Source organism: Hypanus sabinus, chromosome 2 (assembly GCF_030144855.1).
Source record: "Hypanus sabinus isolate sHypSab1 chromosome 2, sHypSab1.hap1, whole genome shotgun sequence".
In the NCBI taxonomy this organism is placed as follows: domain Eukaryota; kingdom Metazoa; phylum Chordata; class Chondrichthyes; order Myliobatiformes; family Dasyatidae; genus Hypanus; species Hypanus sabinus.
Window position 1 is genome coordinate 184,103,148 of NC_082707.1, and position 20,860 is coordinate 184,124,007.

Consider the following 20,860-nt stretch of genomic DNA (forward strand, 5'->3'; position numbering starts at 1 on the left):
CCCTAACTGGATACTTCAGCCCACAATATAGTGCCAATCCTTTAACCTACTCAAAGGTCAATCTAGCCCTCATTTTTCTTTTCTCCATGTGCCTATTTAAGAGTCTCATAAATGTCTAATGTATCTGCCTGTACCTCCAAGCCTTGCAGTGTGTTCCACTCGTCCACCAATTTCTGTTTTTAAAGAATCCTACCTCTGACATCCCAACTATATTTTCCTTCAAGCATCTAAAGTTTTGCCCCCTTGTATTAGCCAGTTCTATTCTGGGGAAAAAAAAGCCTCTGGCTGTCCAGTTAATCTCTTATCACCTTGTATACCTCTACCAAGACACCTCTCATCCTCCTCAGCTCCGGTGAGAAAAGCCCTAGTTCATTCAAACTGTCCTCATAAAAGAGAGACTCTAATCCAGGCAGCATCTTGGTAAATCTCTTCCATAGCTTCTAAAATTTCCACTTCCTTCCTATAAAGCAGCGACTGGAACTGAACACAATCCTCCCATGAATGGACAAACCAATTTGATAGAGCTGCAACAGAATCAGAGTCAGGTTTAATGTCACTGGCATATGTCATGAAATTTGTTGCTTTGTGGAGGCAGTACATTACAAGACATAATAAAAAACTATAAATTACAATAAGAAATATATATTTTTTAAAAAGAAGTAAGCATTGCAAATAAAGAGCAAAAACAAATATTGAGGAAGTGTACATGGGTTCATTGTCCATTCAGAAATCTGATGACAGAGGGGAAGAAGCTGTTTCTGAAATGTTGAGTGTCTTCAAGTTCCTGTACCACCACCTGGATGGTAGCAATGAGAAGAGGGCGAGTCCCAGTGGCTGTTGAACTCGATGTAGTGGTACAACCATAGTGTATGACACATACAGTATGTACAAAAAGCACTGCAGTTGCTTACTTATTCTGACAGCAGCTTTATCACAATCAAGAAGTAGGGCCATGGAGGCACAGTACAAAGTTCAAAATTAACAGTATTTATTATCAAAGCATGTACTGTATTGTATACAGTCTTGAGATTCTTCCTCTTGCAGGCAACCACAAAACAAAAACACAATAGAACCCATTAAAATAAACCCACATAACCAAGATTGTCAAACACCCAATCTGTGAAAAAAAAGAACAACTATAAAATAAACAAAGAACAAACAGAACATGAACAGCAGAGTCTCCAAAAGTCAGCCCACAGCCACAGAGCCAGTTCAGCAATGAGGTGAAGGAAGCTGGTCCAGGAGCCCGATGACTGCAGGCCATAGCCGCAGAGCTAGTTCAATGCTGAAATGAGTAAACCTTGTGGAATTGTGAGCACAGCACTGGTTCATCCTTCGTCCTTGACCTGTACGCCTTGATCGAGTAGTAAACAAAAACACATGGAATATGATTTGTAGAGTTCCTGAAAATGAGTTCCCAACTGTTGGAGTCCATTCATCATCGAGGTGAGTGAAGTCCGTCCAGGAGCCTGATAGCTGCAGGGCCACAGCTGCTCCTGACTATGACAACTTGGGTCCAAGACTCCTGCACATCCCACCTGATAGGAGTAGCACCCAACAGTAGCAACGCTACCTGCAGTTCCCCTCCTTAACGCACACCATCCTGATTTAGGAACAATATCATTGTTCCCTTATTGCTAGGTCAAATGTTTCAGGGAAATAAGGAAAGGATGAACAGGAATGAAAAGAAAGAAAGAAAGATTAGCTTTATTTATAGCATGTATATCAAGGCATTGAAACATACTGTGAAATGAGTCTTTTGTGTCAAGAGTGTGCTGAAGGCAGACCTTAAGTGTCGCTATGCTTACAGCACCAATATAGAATGCTGACAACTTGCTACCCTTAATCCATATGTCTTTGGGTGGCAATCAGAGTTTTTTTGTCTTTGCTTCATCTAATGCACAAAATCATAAGATCTGGCATCAGTGTTGCCAGGAGTATTGCCACACACTTGCAGCACCACCACTTCTGGGTCTGTCTTCCCGAGTGGACTGAACATTTCTAGGGATTGTGGAGGTGGAGTTGCGCTTGATATTTGGATGGTATGGTTTTGTACAAACCATTATGCTAGGCTTTAACTGGAATAATCTGTGGGGCACATTTCAGAATTTAGACCTAGTGATCAAATGTTTGTGAAGTGGACATTTTCTGGTTTTATCCTTTTTCTTTTTTCTTTTAATCTAGAGGTTATAATATATTTCCTTTCAAAGGAAATCACTCACTGTTTTATAATCACTGGATTAGTAATTAGCCACTAAGTGTTACTGGTTAGGGACTCTTAGGCTACATCCACACTAGACCGGATAATTTTGAAAACTCCGGTTTCGTGTAAAAACGATAGGCGTCCACACTATACATTTTTGAAAATATCTCTATCCACACTGAAACGGAGATTTTGGCAAATCACCTCCTCCTTCGCATGCTCAGGACACATCTACCGAAAACAAGTGACATGTTTGGTGTCGAATCTCGCAGTAAAAGTGCGCGTTTGTGTAGTTACAGACTAGAAAAACTTAAAACGACAGACAGCTGTTGGTTCTCGCGCAGGAGAACTTAAAACTAAAAAAAAACAAATACTGGAGCGTACAGAGGCAACCGACAGGGAGTTCACGGACAGATTGACCTGGCTGACGATGAACATTGAAAAACTGACTAACTCTGTTGCATTAATAAAGCACCTTGTTAAATGTATAAAACATGCCTGCATCAGTGTTACCTTGTATTTCCATACAATGTTACATTAGGCTGTTACACATCTATTGTCAGAGAAGTACTTGCATAAATAGGTAAACCACCTTCATATGAGCAAGGACAGAAAACAGGGCAAAGTGACTACAGTATACTTATTTATTCAGTAAGTTATGGGTCAAAGTATTTGGTGAGTACATTTCTAACTCTTCTGGCTTCAGTCTCTTTGCCGTCTGTTCTGAAATTGTTAGGTTGCGTTCAAGAAAACAATGAAATAGTGCGCTGCCATCTGCCAGCGTTTTCGAAAGTCTCCAGTTACCCCGGCCACACTGATTTGCCCAAGCAGAGTTTTCAAAAATACCCACCCTGGAACATTTCTGAAAAGCTCTGGTTTTGAGGGATGAAAACGCTGTTTTAGTGTGGACGGAGGGTAAAAACAAAGAGAAAAAGCTTCGGTTACGGATTTATCCAGTGTAGTGTGGATATAGCCTTAGATGGGCAAGTGGATGAAAGAAAAATGGATGGCTCTGTGGGAAGGATGAGTTAGATTGATTTAAAGTAGGTTAAAAGGTTGGGACAACATTGTGGGTTGTATTATACTGTAGTGATCTATGTTCTATTTTATGGCATGATGGTTTGCAGCTTGGTATCTTCCAACACTGCTTGATCTATGCTATTCAATGTGAGCTTGACTGTCTATGGAGTTCTATGATATTAAGAAAAAAATTCTAGTAAAATTAGCTTCTTCTATGCTCCAAAATTATCCAGTTTTTTTGATATATGGCAAACAATAACTTTGGGATCTGTAAATATCTGCAATTATACACATCAATCCCTGTGTAGTCATTGTAAAGATAAGTCCTTGACAGATTCAATATGTGACTGGAAGCTGACGAATATTCAGTACTAGCAAAAGAAACATTTGCTTTCATTAATTTTCTTCGTTTCAAGTTTCTACATAACATCTACATAGTAGGGCGGCATGGTAGCATAGTTAGAGTAGCACAGTAGCATAGTGGTTAGCAGAGTGATATTACAGAGCCAGTGCCCAGAGTTCAGTTCAGCCACTGTCTTTAAGGGGTCTTTATATTCTCCCTGTGACTGCATGGGTGTCCTCTGGGTGCTCTGGTTTCATCCCAAACTTCAAAGATGTCCTGGTTAGTACTTTGTAGTTAATTGGTCAAATGGGTAGAACTAGCCATGGAGGAGGAGAAGTTGGCGGCGCAATGCAGCGCGCGTGGCCTCTCTGGACAATGGATATCCGTTAGGTGTTAAGTAGGGGTCTGTGCACAATCCTGATTTGATGGAGGCAGACGTGAGAGCATGGAGGATCATCTGGAGAAACTTCTGAAATGCCCGCTTCGCTGCTGCTGCTACTGTGCGGTCCAGAATCTCCGTAGGAGAAGGCCTCCGAGACCTTGGCTTTGCTTGTTTCGGCGGCCGGGACGAGGTCGAAGGCGCTCGGGAGGCTGTATCGGAGGGGCTGGTCGGAGGCTCGAAGTTTACGGAAGGACTCAGAGCTGTTGTCAGGTGCTTCCGAGGCATTGTCAGTGCCTGGAAGTCTATGGCAGGGAGAGTTCTCCCATTTGCTGCCTGATATTGGGACGATTGGAGTCGATCAGGACTTGAGACTTTTTAAACCGTGTCCATGGTCTGCGTTTATCGAATTACGGTATTGTTTTGCGCTGCTGTAACTAATGCTATAATTATGTGGTTTTGTCAGTGTGAGTCTTGGTTTGTCATTTTTCTTATTTTGTGATATCATTCTGGAGGAACATTGTATCATTTCTTAATGCATGCATGCATGCATGCATTTCTAAATGACAATAAACGAGGACTGAGTGTCCTCATAACCTAAAAATTGTGCGGCACGGTCTTGTTGGGCCATGGGCCTGTTGCTGCACTGCGTCACTAAATAAAATAACATTTCCATTAATAACCCTATTAATTTTCAGTTACAGGTTGACCACCACAAATCTGGAATCATTGTGATCTGTGCAGTGCCAGAATAGTGATATTGCTAAATCACAGGTGGTTAAGTTAGGATTAAATAAACAAACACTTCTAACCCACATGATGATCACCTCACCTAACCTTTACAGTACCCTGAATTGAATTGACTTCATTTCTTACATGAGGAGTAAAACTCTTTACGTTATGTCTCCGTCTAAATGTGCAATGTGCAATCACAGTAATTTATAATAAATAGAATAGTCAATGTAACGTACAAAGAGACTCAAATCAGTGTGAGTTAATCAGTTTGATGGCCTGGTGGAAGAAGCTGTCCAGGAGCTGTTGGTCCTGGCTTTTATGCTGTGGTACCGTTTTCCAGATGGTAACAGGTGGAACAGTTTCTGGTTGAGGTGTCTCAGGTCCACATTGATCCTTCGAGCCCTTTTTTCACACCTGTCTTTGTAAATGTCCTGAAGCATGGGAAGATCACAACTACAGATGCACTGGGCTGACCGCACCACTCTCCGCAGAGTCCTGCGATTAAGGGAGGTACAGTTCCCATACCAGGCAGTGATGCAGCCAGTCAGGATGCTCTCAATTGTGCCCCTGTAGAAAGTTCTTAGAATTTGGGGGCCTGAGGTGAAAGAGACGCTGTTGTGCCTTTTTCACCACACAGCCGGTGAGTACAGACCATGTGAGATCCTCGGTGATGTGGATGCCAAGGAACTTAAAGCTGTTTACCCTCTCAACTGCAGAGCCATTGATGTTAATTGGTGTTAGCTCATCTCCATCCCTCCTGTAATCCACAACCAGCTCCTTTGTTTTTGTGACATTGAGGGAGAGATTGTTTTCTTGACGCCACTGTGTCAGAGATATGACTTCTTCCCTTAGGCTACCTTGTTATTGTATTATTGAATAGTACAAGCTGGATACTAAAGCAAAAAGAAACAACAAATAAAAAGCAAATGAACTGCTCTGGACTTAAATTTTCATCAGAAACTAACTTAACGAACTCATCACAAATTCAACGGCTGCTTCCACGTCTGCTGACCGTTTTTCACCACACACTGTACAAAAATTTATGCCATGTTGCTGCTTGTAATGCTAAACCCACCCTTCACTGTAATCACACAGAATCCAGTCCTAATTCTTCATGAAATAATATTGCTTGTTCCTTCACCATCTCTCCTGACAGTTCTATATCTTCGCTGATGCGGAGTTTAGACCACTTTATGTGAACTTGTTGTGAACAACTATCTAGTTGTGAACATCTTCCATGTTGCATTGTTTTCCATATGCACATCATTTTTTTCTGATTCGCTGTTAGCAAAGAACTAGAGCAACTTTTCTTTTTGCTTCTTTTGTATCGTAAACTGTGGAGAGACAATGTTATACAAGTTGCATGTGCTTTTTACAGACACACCACTGTCAAGTTTTATCAGAACTTCCACCTTATCTTTAATTGATAACATAGGGTGTTTGCACTTTACTCCATGAGAAGCACTTCCTTTATTCAATAAAGACATGATTTGGGTGAGATAAGCATGTTGTAAAAATAAATGCAGAAAAACATAGAAGAATGACTCGCTTCTTTGGCATGACGACGCGGGAAATTTGAAATTAGGCTGGCAAAAGTTATGTCTGAACCAGCGGTGGAACTGGATTACTGATTTCCAGATTTGAGGTGGTCAACCTATACTAAAGTTGCATTAGCCCTGGATTTATGCTTTGTGATTTTTGTTGAAAAAGGGAATTGAAGTCATTAGTTGCTTTCTGTGTTTTATGCAAGAACAAATACACCAAAAAAAGATTCCAAACAATCTTGCTTCCTTCCCCCAGTTTATATTTAACTGGGTTTTCAGATTAGATTTATTTATCATGTGTACATAGAAATAAACAGTGAAATGTTAACAAGCAACACACCCAGCTGCATGTTGGGGGCTGCCTGCAAATGTTGCTACAAATTCCAGTGCCAACATAGCATGCCACAGTGGTCAGCAGAAAAACACAGATCACAATGAACTACAAAGCAACAATAATGAAACAAGCCCTTCTCTGTTTAGTCTGTCTCATTTTGCTGCAACTCCTGCCAGTGACCAGCAGCATCCTAATATGTTTTTGCTGGCTGCTGCCTCCCTCAGCTCCAGCTCTTCCTTGGTCTGCCCAGGGGCTTTGGAATGCAAAAGTAACTCATTCAACATATTTGTTCCATACCAGCTCTTGGAAAAATGATCGGATTAGCTCTTGACATAATCCTTTTCAAATACCTGCCCCACTTCCTTAAGAGTCACTTCTCCCACCCTTTCAGTCAGTAGGTTCCAGGTCATAACACTTAGTAGAACACTATGTAACAGTTTCTTCCCCCAAGCTATCAGACTCCTCAATACTCAGAGCCTGGACTGACACCTTGCCCTGTTGTCCTGTTTATTATTTATTGTAATGCCTGCACTGTTTTTGTGCACTTTATGCAGTCCTGGGTAGATCTGTAGTCTAGTGTAGCTTTCTCTGTGTTGTTTTTACGTAGTTTAGTCTAGTTTTTGTACTGTGTCACGTAACACCATGTCTCATTTTTACTATGTACTGTACCAGCAGTTACGGTCAAAATGACAATAAAGGTGACCTGACTTGACTTGAACAAAAAACCCCTCATTATTTCCATCTTAAATCTGTGTTTGTCCCTGAGCCAATAGGCTGGTCCTGGACTTATTTCCACTTGGCATGACTAACTTATTATTATTTAGTTATTTATGGTTTTATATTGCTATATTTCTTCATTATTCTTGGTTGGTGTGACTGTAACGAAACCCAATTTCCCTCGGGATCAATAAAGTATGCCTGTCTGTCTGTCTGACACTTGTTAGTTGAAACAGTTTATCCCTATCCTTTCTGTGAATGCTCTGCCATACTGAACCAGATCAGACTTCCAGCATGTTGGATGTTTCTGGCTTTCGCTCCTTTCCTTTCCAGTCCTGATGGAAGGTCTTGACCCAAAATATTGACTGATTATTCCCTCTATAAATGCTGCCTGACTTGCCAAGTTCCTCCGGCATTTAATGTGTTTTGCTCAAGATTTCCAGCATCCGCAGAATCTCTTGCATGTTAGATCAATTTCTGATTTCTAACTTATCACTGAACTTAGGTTTATTTAAAAAATATAGATGCAACAGATTAGTCTTGTGAGGTAATCACATGTAATTGTGTTGTTGTCAATTACTTACCAGAAAATGCATTAGTTAATTGCTTTACAAAAATTCACAACACTATTTATACTAAACTAAAAATAAGCAGAAGGAACTTGTATCTGTCTTTCTCATTGTTGTCCAACTTGGCTAAACTTCTCTAACCTGTAAATTCTTGTGCCTTCTAAACTTGGCAGTTTGTAGAAAGACAGCAGCTGAAGGGGTTCAGTGCAATCCAAAAGTACTACTTTCACATTAACAGCATAAATTAACATATGAAATGATTGTTCAGTAACGTTAGGTAGAAAAAATTGTTAGCATTGTATGGTTCATGTATGATACATGAGGATTTTTTTAGTTTTAAAAGTTGAGTTATGGAACTAAATTTACATTTTTATGTTATACATTTAAAAACTTCTAATTATAATAGTTATAAACAAGCAAAAATTTGCAGATGCTGGAGATCAAAGTAATACACACAAAGTGCTGGAAGAACTCAGCAGGCCAAGCAGCATCTATGGAAGAGAGCAAGTAGTTGACCTTTCGTGCCAAACCCATTCATCAGAACTCCTTAATTACATTACTTTTCTTTGAATCTGTCAGTGCAGGAGGCCACTTTTTGGCCCATTATGTCAGTATTAACTCTTGAAAGATCTGTTGTCCACTTTATCCCACACCTATAGCCCATAGACATGGATTAGGGTACAATTACTATAGAAATTGGTGCTTGATGGTCAGCACAGGCTCTGGTGAGTTGAATGGTCTACTTCCGTTCTGTATCTGTATGATTCGTGATATGTAAAATTTTAAGAACCTCCTTTGAAAGTCAATATTGAATTTGATTTCACCTCCTTTTCTAACAGCACATTTCAGGTAGGAGCAATTCACTGTTTAAGAAAATTGGTGCTCATCTCATTCTTCATTCTCTTTCTAATAATGTTAAATCTGTATACTTCGTTGATGACCTTTACAGTTTTGAATACCTCTTACCAGTCTTAATTTCCTCTGTGCAAAAGAACAAGTTCGCTTTCAAGTCTCTCCAAGTATTCAACTTTTTATTTCTCTCATCGTTTGATTTGATCAAAAGACTGCACTTCAAATGTCTTGCCCATGAAGTAGGGAGAAATAACTTTAATGAGTTGCTGCCATCAGACTGAAGGCAGACTTAGAATGTATTTGGGTGTTTGACTTGCTTTATGTATTAACATTTGTGAGGAATGTGAAGAAACAAAATCTTAATTGTTTCAGTGAAAATTAGTAATGGTCAGTCAAGCACAATGATCAAGTTCTGGTAACTATTGCCCTGATTGCATGATATCATTTTACTCTCTATTTTCTCCTCAGCTACACACATTTTTGGTGATGGAGCTGCTGAAAGGGGGGGAGCTGCTGGAAAGAATTCGAAAGAAAAAACACTTCAGTGAAACAGAAGCCAGTTACATAATGCGCAAGCTGGTCTCTGCTGTCAGTCACATGCATGATGTCGGAGTTGTCCACAGGGATTTGAAGCCTGAGGTAATGGATGTAATAAAGACATTATGGAAAAGGGAGTATGGAATAAGCACTGGAGATTCTGTGTTAAGCGATTTATAATTTCTGTACTTACCTTTCCCCTTTACTGTACCCTTCTTTGGTATGTGCCACCCCACCCCACAGTCTTTTCACCTTCAATGTTTCTGATGCCCAACTTACTTCAACAGTGAAGAGTGCTGTGAATCCAGATCTGGTGGTACTGTCGCACAATTGTTGTATATGACTAGAAAGTTCAACAAGCATCATGTTTTACAAAAATAACTTTCAATCCATCCTCTCTATCAAATATATTGCCATGATCAGCCAAAAAAGTGAACAGCACTATTACTTCATAGCCAGGTGTTTTATAGAACTCATGGCTTTAAGACTTGCTAATTTTACATAGAATATCCAAATCTAATCTCAGAGAATTTGGTTGCAATGTTAGTCCATGTAGTGCAGGTCTGCATTTTTAGTTTTAATGATGTAATTACTTGTGACAAGTTTGTTTGATGTTATTTTCCTTTAATGTTTCCTTGATTTTCCCCACCCTGTGTCTAACAGTGTTTGAAGTTAAAAGTGTAGTCAACCTGGGTCCCTTCTTCATACTTCCCACTAAAGACCTACTCCCACCTCTTCCTGCGCACTTCCATCTCTCAACATTTTTCCTTACAACCATCACAAAATGCAGATGTACAAGAAATTCCACAGATGCTGATCAACGCACACATAATGTTGGAAGAACTTAGCAGGCCAGGCAGCATTGTGGAGGGAAATAAAAACTCGATGTTTTGGGCTAAGAGCTTTCATCAGAGTATAGAAAGTAAAAGGGCAGCAGCCAGAATAAGAAGGTGGGGAAGGGAGGGGCTTTTTAGCCTTTCTCTTCTGCTCACCTGCCTCTGGTTCCCCTCCTCCTCCGATTTTTTTTCTATGGTCCACTATCCTTTCCTATTATAAACAAGAGAAAATCTACAGGTGCTGGAAATCCAAGCAACACATACAAAATGCTGGAGGAACTCAGCAGGATAGACAGCATCTATGGAAAAAAGTAGTTGATGTTTTGGGTTGAGACCCTCTCCTATTAAATTTCTTTTACAGCCCTTTACCTCTTCCCACGTATCTCCTCACAGCTTATCACATCAACCTCCACCACTGCAGCCCCCCAACCCCCAATCCACCAACCTTCTCCCTCACCTGGTCTCACACTTCCTTTCCAGTACTGATAAAGTATTTCAGCCTGAAACATTGACTATTTATATTGCTCCATTGATGTTGCCTTGCTTGCTGAATTCCAGCATTTTGTGTGTGCACCTCAAAATATGTCCCTTCAACAGTACCTTATCACTTTCCAGCTTTTTCTCAAGCCTCATTTTAATTATCTTTTCCTATTTATAAGGTACTTCAGTACAAAAAAAGTTATTGTTATTGTTATATATTGTTATATATAAATAGCTTGCAAAGTCCTTGTTATCATTACCTTGTGGAGATTTATATTACCAAATTCTAAGTATGTCTTGTGGTACTTTAGTAGCTCACAATGTTCTGTTCAAATGCAAATGAGACAAATAGTATTTGTATCATTTGTGTATGTTTTCTACCTCAACTGCAGATGAGGCAGTCACAAGGCACCACTCAAATATTCAACATCTACTGTCTTGTCTGTACTGCTGTATCATTGTCTATGCAAAAACAGCAATTCACTCTCTTTGCATTGAATTCCATGATTTGCTATTTTTGTGTACCATGGTACTTGATGCAGTCCTGTATTAGTGATTCACTTTAGTGCCATTGGTCCTCCAAACCAATTACTCAACAGATATCTACTCTGTATTTTGCTTTAAGAGCTTGTTACCTTAGACTGTGCAGGAGATGATGAGAGGGATCTGAGAGGTCCATGAACGAAAATGGAGCAGTTACTGTCAGTTCTCAGTAGAAACCTAAATTCACAGTGTTGGTAGGGTGCATTGACACATTGTGATAAAAAAGAGTAAAATTATCCTGATGTCTTAATGAAAGGTCTTGGCCTGAAATGTTGACTCTACTCTTTTTCATAGATGCTGCCTGGCCTGCTGAGTTCCTTCAGCATTTTGTGTGTGTTGCTCGAATTTCCAGCATCTGCAGATTTTCTGTTTTTTAAAAAAAATATCCTGTTCACTTTGGTTCTGGGTAACCTATTTTTTGGCTCATTAGTGCTCTGCTATCAGAAACCTTCCACTCAAAAAAAACCTTGAAAAACTCAACAGATCTGATTAGATTTGCTTCTTACAATAGAATCTAATTTATTACCCCAATCTACCTCATTACGATCTTACACATTATTGTTTACCTATACTGCACTCTTGCAGTAGTTTTTATACTTTATTGTACCGTATTCTAGCTCTAATGTAATGATTTGAACTGTATAAACAGCTCAAGTTGGTCCACTCTACCCTCCATTTTATCCTGTCCCACCTGGAAAATGGTGCCTCATATACTAGGATGCTGTTTATTGACTTCAGCTCAGCATTTAATATGATAATCCCTCAGAAGCTGGTGGGTAAACTGTCCTTGTTGGGTCTCAACACCTTTCTCTGTTATTTGATTAAAAGATTGGTCAGTCTGTGTTGACTCCAATATCTCTAGCTCCATCATGCTGAGCAATGGTACCTCCTCCAGGGCTGCATTCTCAGCCTGCTGTTGCTTACGCTGCTGACACATGACTGTACTTCCCAATCCAGTTCAAACCAAATCATCAAGTTCACTGATGATTCAGCAATGATTGGCCTCATCAACAACTGCAAGACGGCATTACAGAAAGGGGGTAGAGTGGCTGGTGGAATGGTACAAGCACAACAACTTGAGACTCCATGTGGACAAGGTTAAAGAGATGATTGTGGACTTTAGGAAGGTGCAGGTTGACCACTTCTCTCCTCCGTGGAGAGAATTTCTGGGAGTGCACATGGTGGATGATCTTACCTGGCCCCTCAACACCACCTCTTTAGTAAAGAAAGCACAGCAACATCTCCACTTCCTGAGGAGAGTGAGCCTCCCTCCTTCCCTCACCCCATTCTAGCTATTTTTTACAGGAGCACCATAGAGAATGCCCTGACCAGCTGCATCACTGTCTGGTATGGGAACTGCAAGGCATTTGACCACAATTCCCTATAGAGGATTGCGAGGACTGCTGATAGGATCACTGGGGTCTCGCTTCCACCCATCAGAGCCCTTAGCATTGTACTTTGTTACTTTAATATTATAGTCCTAATTAAATAAATGCTAATTTGTGCCTTAAAGGTACAGAACCAAGCTGTGCAAAGCCAGACATCAATAGACTGTATCATATCATAGTCATACACAATAAACGTTGGAATTTTGCAGGAATTGATAAGACACAAGGAGCAATGTTAGGCCATTTGACCCATCTAGTCTTCTCCACAGTCATAGTCTTTTTTTTTGAGATACAGCACAAAGTAGGCCATTCCGACCCCTCAAGCAACACCACCCAGCAATCCCCTGATTTAATCCTAACCTAATCATGGGACAGTTTTACAATGACCTATTAACCTACCAACCCGTACAGTTGGCCCTCCTTATCCGTGAGTTCCGCATGCACAAATTCAACCAACCGCGAATTAAGAAAACCTGGAAGTGGTCTTCCAGCACTCGTTATTTGAGTATGTACAGACTTTTTTTCTTGTCATTATTCCCTAAACAATGCAGTATTACAACTATTTATCTAGCATTTACATTGTATTAGGTATTATAAGTAATGTAGAGATGATTTAAAGTATACGGGGGGATGTGCATAGGTTATCGTGGATCGGGATTTAAAAAATCATAAGTTCTCTTACTAAGTAAGTCGGAACAGCTACATCCGGTATTATTTAGTGTCAGTTAGTCAAACTTTTGTCTTAGAAAATAGTATATATTTTACCTTTCTATGCATATAAAACACTTAATAAACGTATGTGTTTCAATAATTAAACCACTGCGTTGCTTAGTAATAATTGCAGCTTTCATCAGGGCAGGGCCTTTCTGACTTTATCCATTAAAATTGTTCCGATTGTTGACCAAATGTAGCTTAAAGCTTTTCCAATGACGGATAGCATTTCACCTCTTCCCGATCGCTTTATTATTTTCATTTTATTTTCAATCGTGATTGTGATTATTTTCATGAACAGAAACACTGCGGATTCAGAGCTCCACCAGGTGGTCCTAAAGACCATCGCTCTGAGACAGGTTAAATAAGGTCAGGGGTTCTGCTGGGTCCTGAAGTCCACCACACTGAAAGAGGTTAAATAAGGGACTTGAGCATCCGCATTTTTTGGTATCCACGAGGGGTCCCAGAACCAATCCCTCACGGATGAGGGCCGACTGTACAAATTTATCTTTGGACTGAGGGAAGAAACCAGAGCACCCGAAGGAAATCCACATGGTCACAGGGAGAACATACAAACTCTTTACAGGCAATAATGGGAATTGAACGTGGGTTTAAACCTCCCGATTTAAATATACCCAATGACTTGCCTTCCCAGCCATCAGTGGCAATGAATTCCAGAGATTTGCTGCCCCTTGACATATAAAGGGATGTCCTTCTATTCTGAAGCTATTCTCTCTGGTCCTAGACTCTCCCCATTATTGGAAACATCCTCTCCGCATCTGCTCTATCTAGGCCTTTCAATATTCAGTACACTTCAATGAGGTCCCCCCTCATTCTTCTAAGTTTCACCTCTAAGCTCTAAACCAATTTGCCATTTTACCATTCGGTGAGAAGATGAACTATCTTTAGGCAGGACACCTTGCTGTTAAAAAAAGTTGATTTTTCCGATCATCATAGAAAATACTCTAGAAAATAAATTTAACACTTCAGCCTGTACAGTATTGGCTCTTATTCAACAGTGTTGTCCTTCTGTACCCTATGCCTTCCTCATCACCTTATAATCTTCCCAAGTATTTTTCCCACAAGCAATAGGATCAGGAGTAGAACATTCAGCCCCTCAAATCTGCCTCACTGTTTAATCTGATCAAGGCTGGTCAGCCCCAGGCCTTTAACCAGCATCATAAGACATAGGGACAGAATTAGGCCATTTGACTCATTAAGTTTGCTCCACCATTTCATCGTGTCTGATTTATTACCACTCTCAACCCCATTTTCTCATCCTCTTGCCGCAACCCCCAAACATCCTTCTCAATCAAGAACCTATCAACTGCTGCTTTAAATATACCCAATAACTTGGCCCCCACAACTGTAGAAATGTTACAACAGTGTTTACAGTGAATCTATGAGTGGTAGTAGCTGAACGGAGGTCTCCTTGTAATGCTCTGCAGGGATCATTTTCAGTTAGTAGTGATGGCAGAGTAGACTCAATGGATCCAATAACCTAATTCTGCTTCTATGTCTTATGGTCTTAAGCTAAAGTTGAGGTTATGTGTATACTGAAGCAATGGGAAGTGCTTGGTAATATGCATTGGTGTTTATCATTCAGCATTTCATTTGTAAATTAAAATAATTGCATTAGTGCTGAGAGTGTGAACAGACTATGGATCACATTACTTCAAATTTATCTACTTACCATTTTTACACTGTTCTCTCAAATAACCAGATGCTTATGATATGATTTTGAATCAAAAATCACTGATGTAATTGATATTTTTAGTGGATTGATGGTTTTTAGAAAGACAAAAAATTATCCTCCTTTACAGTTTATTATGTTATTTTTGCAATTACGTGATAGAGGAAATTTTGGTTCAATATTTCCTCGAACATTATTACTGGCTAACAACATTTATTAATAGTCCTGTTTCTATTTTCTCACCCTCTGTTCTTCTTCTGTAGAACTTGCTGTACGCTGACGAAAGTGACAGCACAGAAATTAAAATCATAGACTTTGGTTTTGCACGCTTGAAACCTCCTGATAATCAGCCACTGAAGACTCCATGTTTCACACTGCATTATGCAGCTCCTGAACTGCTGAAGGATGATGGTTACGACGAATCTTGTGATCTGTGGAGTTTGGGTGTCATCTTGGTAAGCTGGTAGCAAGACCTGGGCTGATACAGAACATAGAGCCTAGAACACAGAAGGATACAGCATAGTACAGCTCTGCAGTCATTAATGTTACATCGACCTTTTAACCTACTTTAAGATCAATCTAATCCTTCCCTGCCACAAACACCTCCATTTTCATGTTCCTATCTAAGAGTCTAGTAAATGTCCTAAATGTACCTACCTCTACCACTACCCCAGCAGCACATTCCATGGACCTATCACTGTCTGTGGGGGGGGGGGGGGACTTCTAACATTCCCCCCCCCCATACTTTCCTCCAGTTACTTTAAAACTATGGCCTCTTGTATTGGCCACTTCTGCTCAGAGAAAAGTCTCTGTGCTGTCCACTCTATTCATGCTTCTTACCTATTGCCCAGGGAATACAGATGCTAATTTTTCATTGATTTCTATAAAAACATGATTAGAAACAATAAACTGAACATAGAGGCAGGACTGGGTGTTATTCACTTATTTGGATAGGTGGGAGAAGACAGGAGAATGGGTTTGAAAGGGATACCAAATCCACCATGATGGAATGACAGTGCAGAATCGATGGACCGAATGGCCTAATTCTGCTGCTATGTCTAATGGGCTTGTGTCTTTATCCCTGTTATTTCCATCTTAAAATCTATTGCGGAATTAACACTCACTCAGATTATTGTACAGCATTTATATCCTGGTAGCTTTACAGCTTGGCTGAGAAAACATATTGCTGAAGCTGGAGAGAGCGGGTTAGGGACGGAATCCTGATCTGCCGGAGCTCTTCACCTTTCAGCTCTGCAGCCACCCAGTATTGAATCTAGTCTGTTCTTGCAGCCCGTCTGAGAAACCTGCATGTGGATAGTGTATCCTGGTGTTGTGGCAGTTTGAGGCAATGGAAACTCATCCTTACAGAATTCACAAATCACTACTAAAGGAATTTAGATCCAGAATAAAAATTCATTTCTATGGAATTTATATGGAAAAGAAAGTGCAAAATGAATGCAGAAACTTAACTAGTTTACAAAGGGCAGCAGGAGGCCACTTGAGAGCTTTGCTTTGGAAACTAACAAGGCAAATTTTTCTGTGGATATGTATACAGTGATACTTTACGTAGCTTCATTTGTAGTTAATTAAAACAACAAAGGTTTTTTCTTCTGCAATTAGAATTCTCTTATTTGTAGAAGTTGCAAAAAATGTGGTATTGCTGTTCAGAGAAAAGCTTCCTGTAGGAATATATCCCTACTTATAATCACAAGACCATATGACACAAGAGCAGAATTAGGCCATTATGCCCATCAAGTCTGCTCTGCCTTTCTGTCATGGCTGATTTATTATTCCTCTCAACTGCATTCTCCTGCCTTCAGCCCCTAACTTTTGATGCCCTTACTAACCAAAAATCTATCAACCTCCTCTTTAAAAATTACGCAGTGACTTGGGCTCCACAACCAATCTAGCAATCAATTCCACAGATTCACCACCCTCTTGCTATGAAATTAGATTAAATGGGGGGAGGAGTTTGCAGTACAGAAGATTACAATACAGACTTTTTTTGGGAATGGAACTCCCTGTCACATCGGGGTACACTGCACTATGATCCAAAGGCATGAGATCAAACCCCACTATGACATCTGGGAAACTAAATGTGGCTACTTGAAATAAATATGGCTGGATAAATAAAGCTTTGGTGGCACAGTCGCACTGTAGTTAATGTAATAGTTCCAGCTCTCTTTGTGGAGCTTGCACATTGTCCATGTGACTACATGTGATATGTGTCTGAATGGTCCAGTTTCCTGCCACATCCAATGGTGTGTGGGCCTGTAGGCTCATTAGCCACAGTAGCATTGTAGGTGGTAGGTAGCGGGAGGTTTATGGACATGTGGGGAGATTAAAATAATGGGATTAGTATAGGATTGAAGTTCCTTGGAGTGAACAACACAAATATCCTATCCTGCTCCAACCAGTTAGATGCCACAGAAAGCTCATTGGTGCCTCTGCTTTCTCAGGAGACTAAATAAATTTAGCATGTTCCCATTGAACCTCACTAATTTTTATTGATGTACCATAGAAAGCATCCTATCTGGATGCATCACAGCTTGGTATGGCAACTGCTGTTTCTGTGATTGCAAGAAACTACAGAGAGCTATAGACATAGCTCAGAACATCATGGCAACCAGCCTCCCCTCCATAGTCTCTCTCTGCATTTCTCACTACCTCAGTAAAGCAGCCAAGATAACTAAAGACCCACCCACCCCATACATTCCCTCATTTCCCCCTCCCATCAGACAGAAGACACAAAAGCCTGCAAGCATGTACAACTAGGCACAAGGATAACTTCTATCCCCCTATTATATGATTATTGGACAATGAATCCATAAACACTACCTCACTTTTTGACCATATTTATCTTTATTTTTATATGTATACTTACTCTAATTTATAGTTTTTATTATGTATTGCTGCTGCAAAACAATTTTCATGACATATGCCAGTGATACTTAAACTTGATTTTGATTCCCTTACTGTGATAAGATGGACTCCTGGCCTCACAATATACCTTGTTGTAAAACTTGCACTTTATTGCCTACCTTCATTTATTTGTAGACAAGCCAGTTGCTTAAACTTCCTGTACTTAGAGAAACATGTTGAATTGCTTACAAATATTGTCATGGATCTAAACCTATTCAGCACAGTGAAAATAAATGTACAGTGGAGTACTGTGCTCAGTTCTGGTCGCCTCACTATAGGAAGGATGTGGAAACCATAGAAAGGGTTTTTAGGGAGATTTACAAGGTTGTTGCCTGGATTAGGGAGCATGGCTTATGAGAATAGGTTGAGTGAATTCAGCCTTTTCTCCTTGGAGCGACGGAGAATGAGAGGTGATTTGATAGAGGTGTACAAGATAATGAGAGGCATTGAGGTAGGCACTCAGAGCCTTTTCCCCAGGGCTGAAATGGCTAGCACGAGAGGGCACAGTTTTACGAAAATAAAGGGCTGTGAGTAAATCCTAGGCAGGTCTAAGGTAGGGACATGTTCGGCACAGCTTGGTGGGCCAAAGGGCCTGTATTGTGCTGTAGGTTTTCTATGTCTTCTATTTTATATGCCTTTTACAATTTAAACTTGAGTTTTCACTTTTGCCTGTTGCTTCCTCTGACAGTACACCATGTTATCAGGCAAAGTTCCCTTCCAGTGCGAAGAACAGACACTGACTTCCACAAGTGCAGAAGAAATCATGAAAAAGATAAAGCAAGGGGACTTCTCATTTGAAGGGGAAGCCTGGAGAAGCGTCTCGCAAGAGGCCAAGGAGCTCATACAAGGTGAGATTGGCTAGTTACCAGTTTTCCCCTCCTGACCATTTGCATCATCCTCCTCCCTCTTCTTTACTCCCTACCTGCTTTTAGAGGTAGGTTCCTCTCACAAAATAGAGAATGTTGGGAATACTCAACAGGCTAGGCAGCATTTGTAAAGGGAGAAAATAGAACAATACAGCACAGGAACAGGCCCCAACTTGTCTGTGCTGACCATGATGCTAATCTCACCTCCCTGTAAATGGTTGTCTCTGCCTGTCTAAATACCTCTTGAATGATTCCACCACTTGCCCTGGCAGTGTGTTCCAGGCACCTACCTCTCTTTCTGTGCAAAAGGAAAACTTGCATCATACATCTGCTTTAAGCTTTTCCCTCTCACCTAAAACCTAAGCCCACTAGTATTTGTCATTTCCACCCTGGATAAATAAACTGATCCCCTCTACCCTGCCAACACCTCTCATAATTTTTCATAAGTCGAGTTAACAGATCAAGACTGGTTTTGCTTTTGTGTTAGGGTAAAAGGTTGGCAAAATGTTGTATGCTGAAGGCTATGTACTGTGTACTATACTATGTTCTATGAGCAGAAGTTTGCTTCTGTGTTAGATTCTAATACTGTATTGCATTGAACATAAAATTGCAGATGTTAAATTGAGTAGCTCCTGATGATTCATTCGAAAGGTATTGTAACAATGATAACATAAGGTTAGTAGGTCAGAGAGTGAAGTAGCTGGTCCTCATTTGTCAGTGTCCAATTACATTACTGCTTTTTACTGTCCTGTTCTATTTCCCTCTGTCCTTCAGTCACTGCTGACACTGAGTTCTACTTGCTACTTTCTGGATAAAGTCAGCAGATCCCGTGCCCTGTCCCAGAACTGTAAATGTGAAGTGGATTAAATGCGCCTGCCCTTCTTAGATGAAGCATTCTTTCTAGAAGAGAGCAGTGAAGAAAAAACACATACTTTAAAAATAAATATGCTTTTGGGTCTGTAAATGCTGAATACTTAAAAAATACTTGTAAACCTGACTGAGCATGGTTGAATTAGACATCAAAATAAATTTATTATCAAATTATGTATCTCAGCATATATTAACTTAAGACATTGCCTTGCAGGTGTTTACAGGAAAATAAAGCAATACAATAAAATTTATGAAAACTATGCTTAAGCAGTATAAACAGCATGAACACTACAGGCCATTTGGTCCACAAGGTTGTACTGACCTAACGTACATTGAATTGTGTATCTAACTTTGTACAATCTGTTTATATTTTTACTGTGAGCCCTATCTGAAGGAATAAAATAATTTGTGCTGTTTTGTACCAAACAAAATTTCTTAGTAGTAAAGGGAAGAGGCAAGACTGCGCAGGCGCGTGACGTCAGCCAGTAGATCAGGAAAAGTTTAAAAAGGCAAGGAATCTTCAGTGGTTTTAGATTCAAAGCAAGAAGGCTGTGAGTGGAACGGCAAAGGATTTCTGGAGCGAAGGCATTTTACTACTCGGGGTAAAGAGAGGCAAGACTGTGCAGGCACATGACATCAGCCAGTAAAGCGGGAAAAGTTTAAAAAGAAGACCGCCGTATCCAGCAGGCAGCAGAGTGGTAGGGCTTTGGCTCAGCAGGATTAGGTGGTAATGGGACAAGCCAAGGTAGGTTTACCTGTGTTAATTGCGGAAAGGAAATATGCGTGTGAGGCCGGTGTTCTGTGTTCGGTGTCAGATGTGAGAGGTCCTGGAGTCTCCCAGCCTCCCGGACAGCCGTATCTGCACCTGGTGTGTTGAGCTACAGCTCCTAAGGGACTGTGTTAGGGAACTAGAGTTGCAGCTCGATGATCCTCGTCTAATCAGGGAGAACGAGGAGGTGATAGAAAGGAGTTATAGGCAGGTTGTTACACTGGGGCCACAGGAGACAGGCAAGTGGGTAACACTCTGGAGAAGGAAGGGGAAGAGTCAGGTACTAGTGAGTACCCCTGTGGCTGTACCCCTGAACAATAGGTACTCCTGTTTGAGTACTGCTGGGAGGACAGCCTACCTGTGGGAAGCAACTGTGGCCATTGCTCTGGCACAGATTCTGGTCCTGTGGCTCAGAAGGGTAGGGAAAGGAAGAGAAAGGCAGTAGTGATAGGGGACTCTATAGTTATAGAGGGTCAGACAGGTGATTCTGTGGACACAGGAAAGAAACTCAGATGGTAGTTTGCCTTCCAGGTGCCAGGGTCCAGGATG

The 20,860-nt window shown here is 40.6% G+C and overlaps 1 protein-coding gene across 8 annotated transcripts in view; it reads left to right on the forward strand.

The window, feature by feature from the left end:
- Positions 1-20,860, forward strand: part of rps6ka5 (ribosomal protein S6 kinase, polypeptide 5) — a 330,130-nt gene that overhangs the window by 275,463 nt on the left and 33,807 nt on the right. For all 8 annotated transcript variants that reach the window (XR_009510328.1, XM_059961120.1, XM_059961152.1 and 5 more), the window contains 3 exons: positions 9,165-9,335; positions 15,148-15,339; positions 18,495-18,654. Coding sequence is in view for 7 of the 8 variants with exons in the window: in XM_059961120.1 (XP_059817103.1) it covers positions 9,165-9,335; positions 15,148-15,339; positions 18,495-18,654 (523 nt within the window). In the remaining variant the exon portion in view is untranslated. The remainder of the gene's footprint in view (positions 1-9,164; positions 9,336-15,147; positions 15,340-18,494; positions 18,655-20,860) is intronic.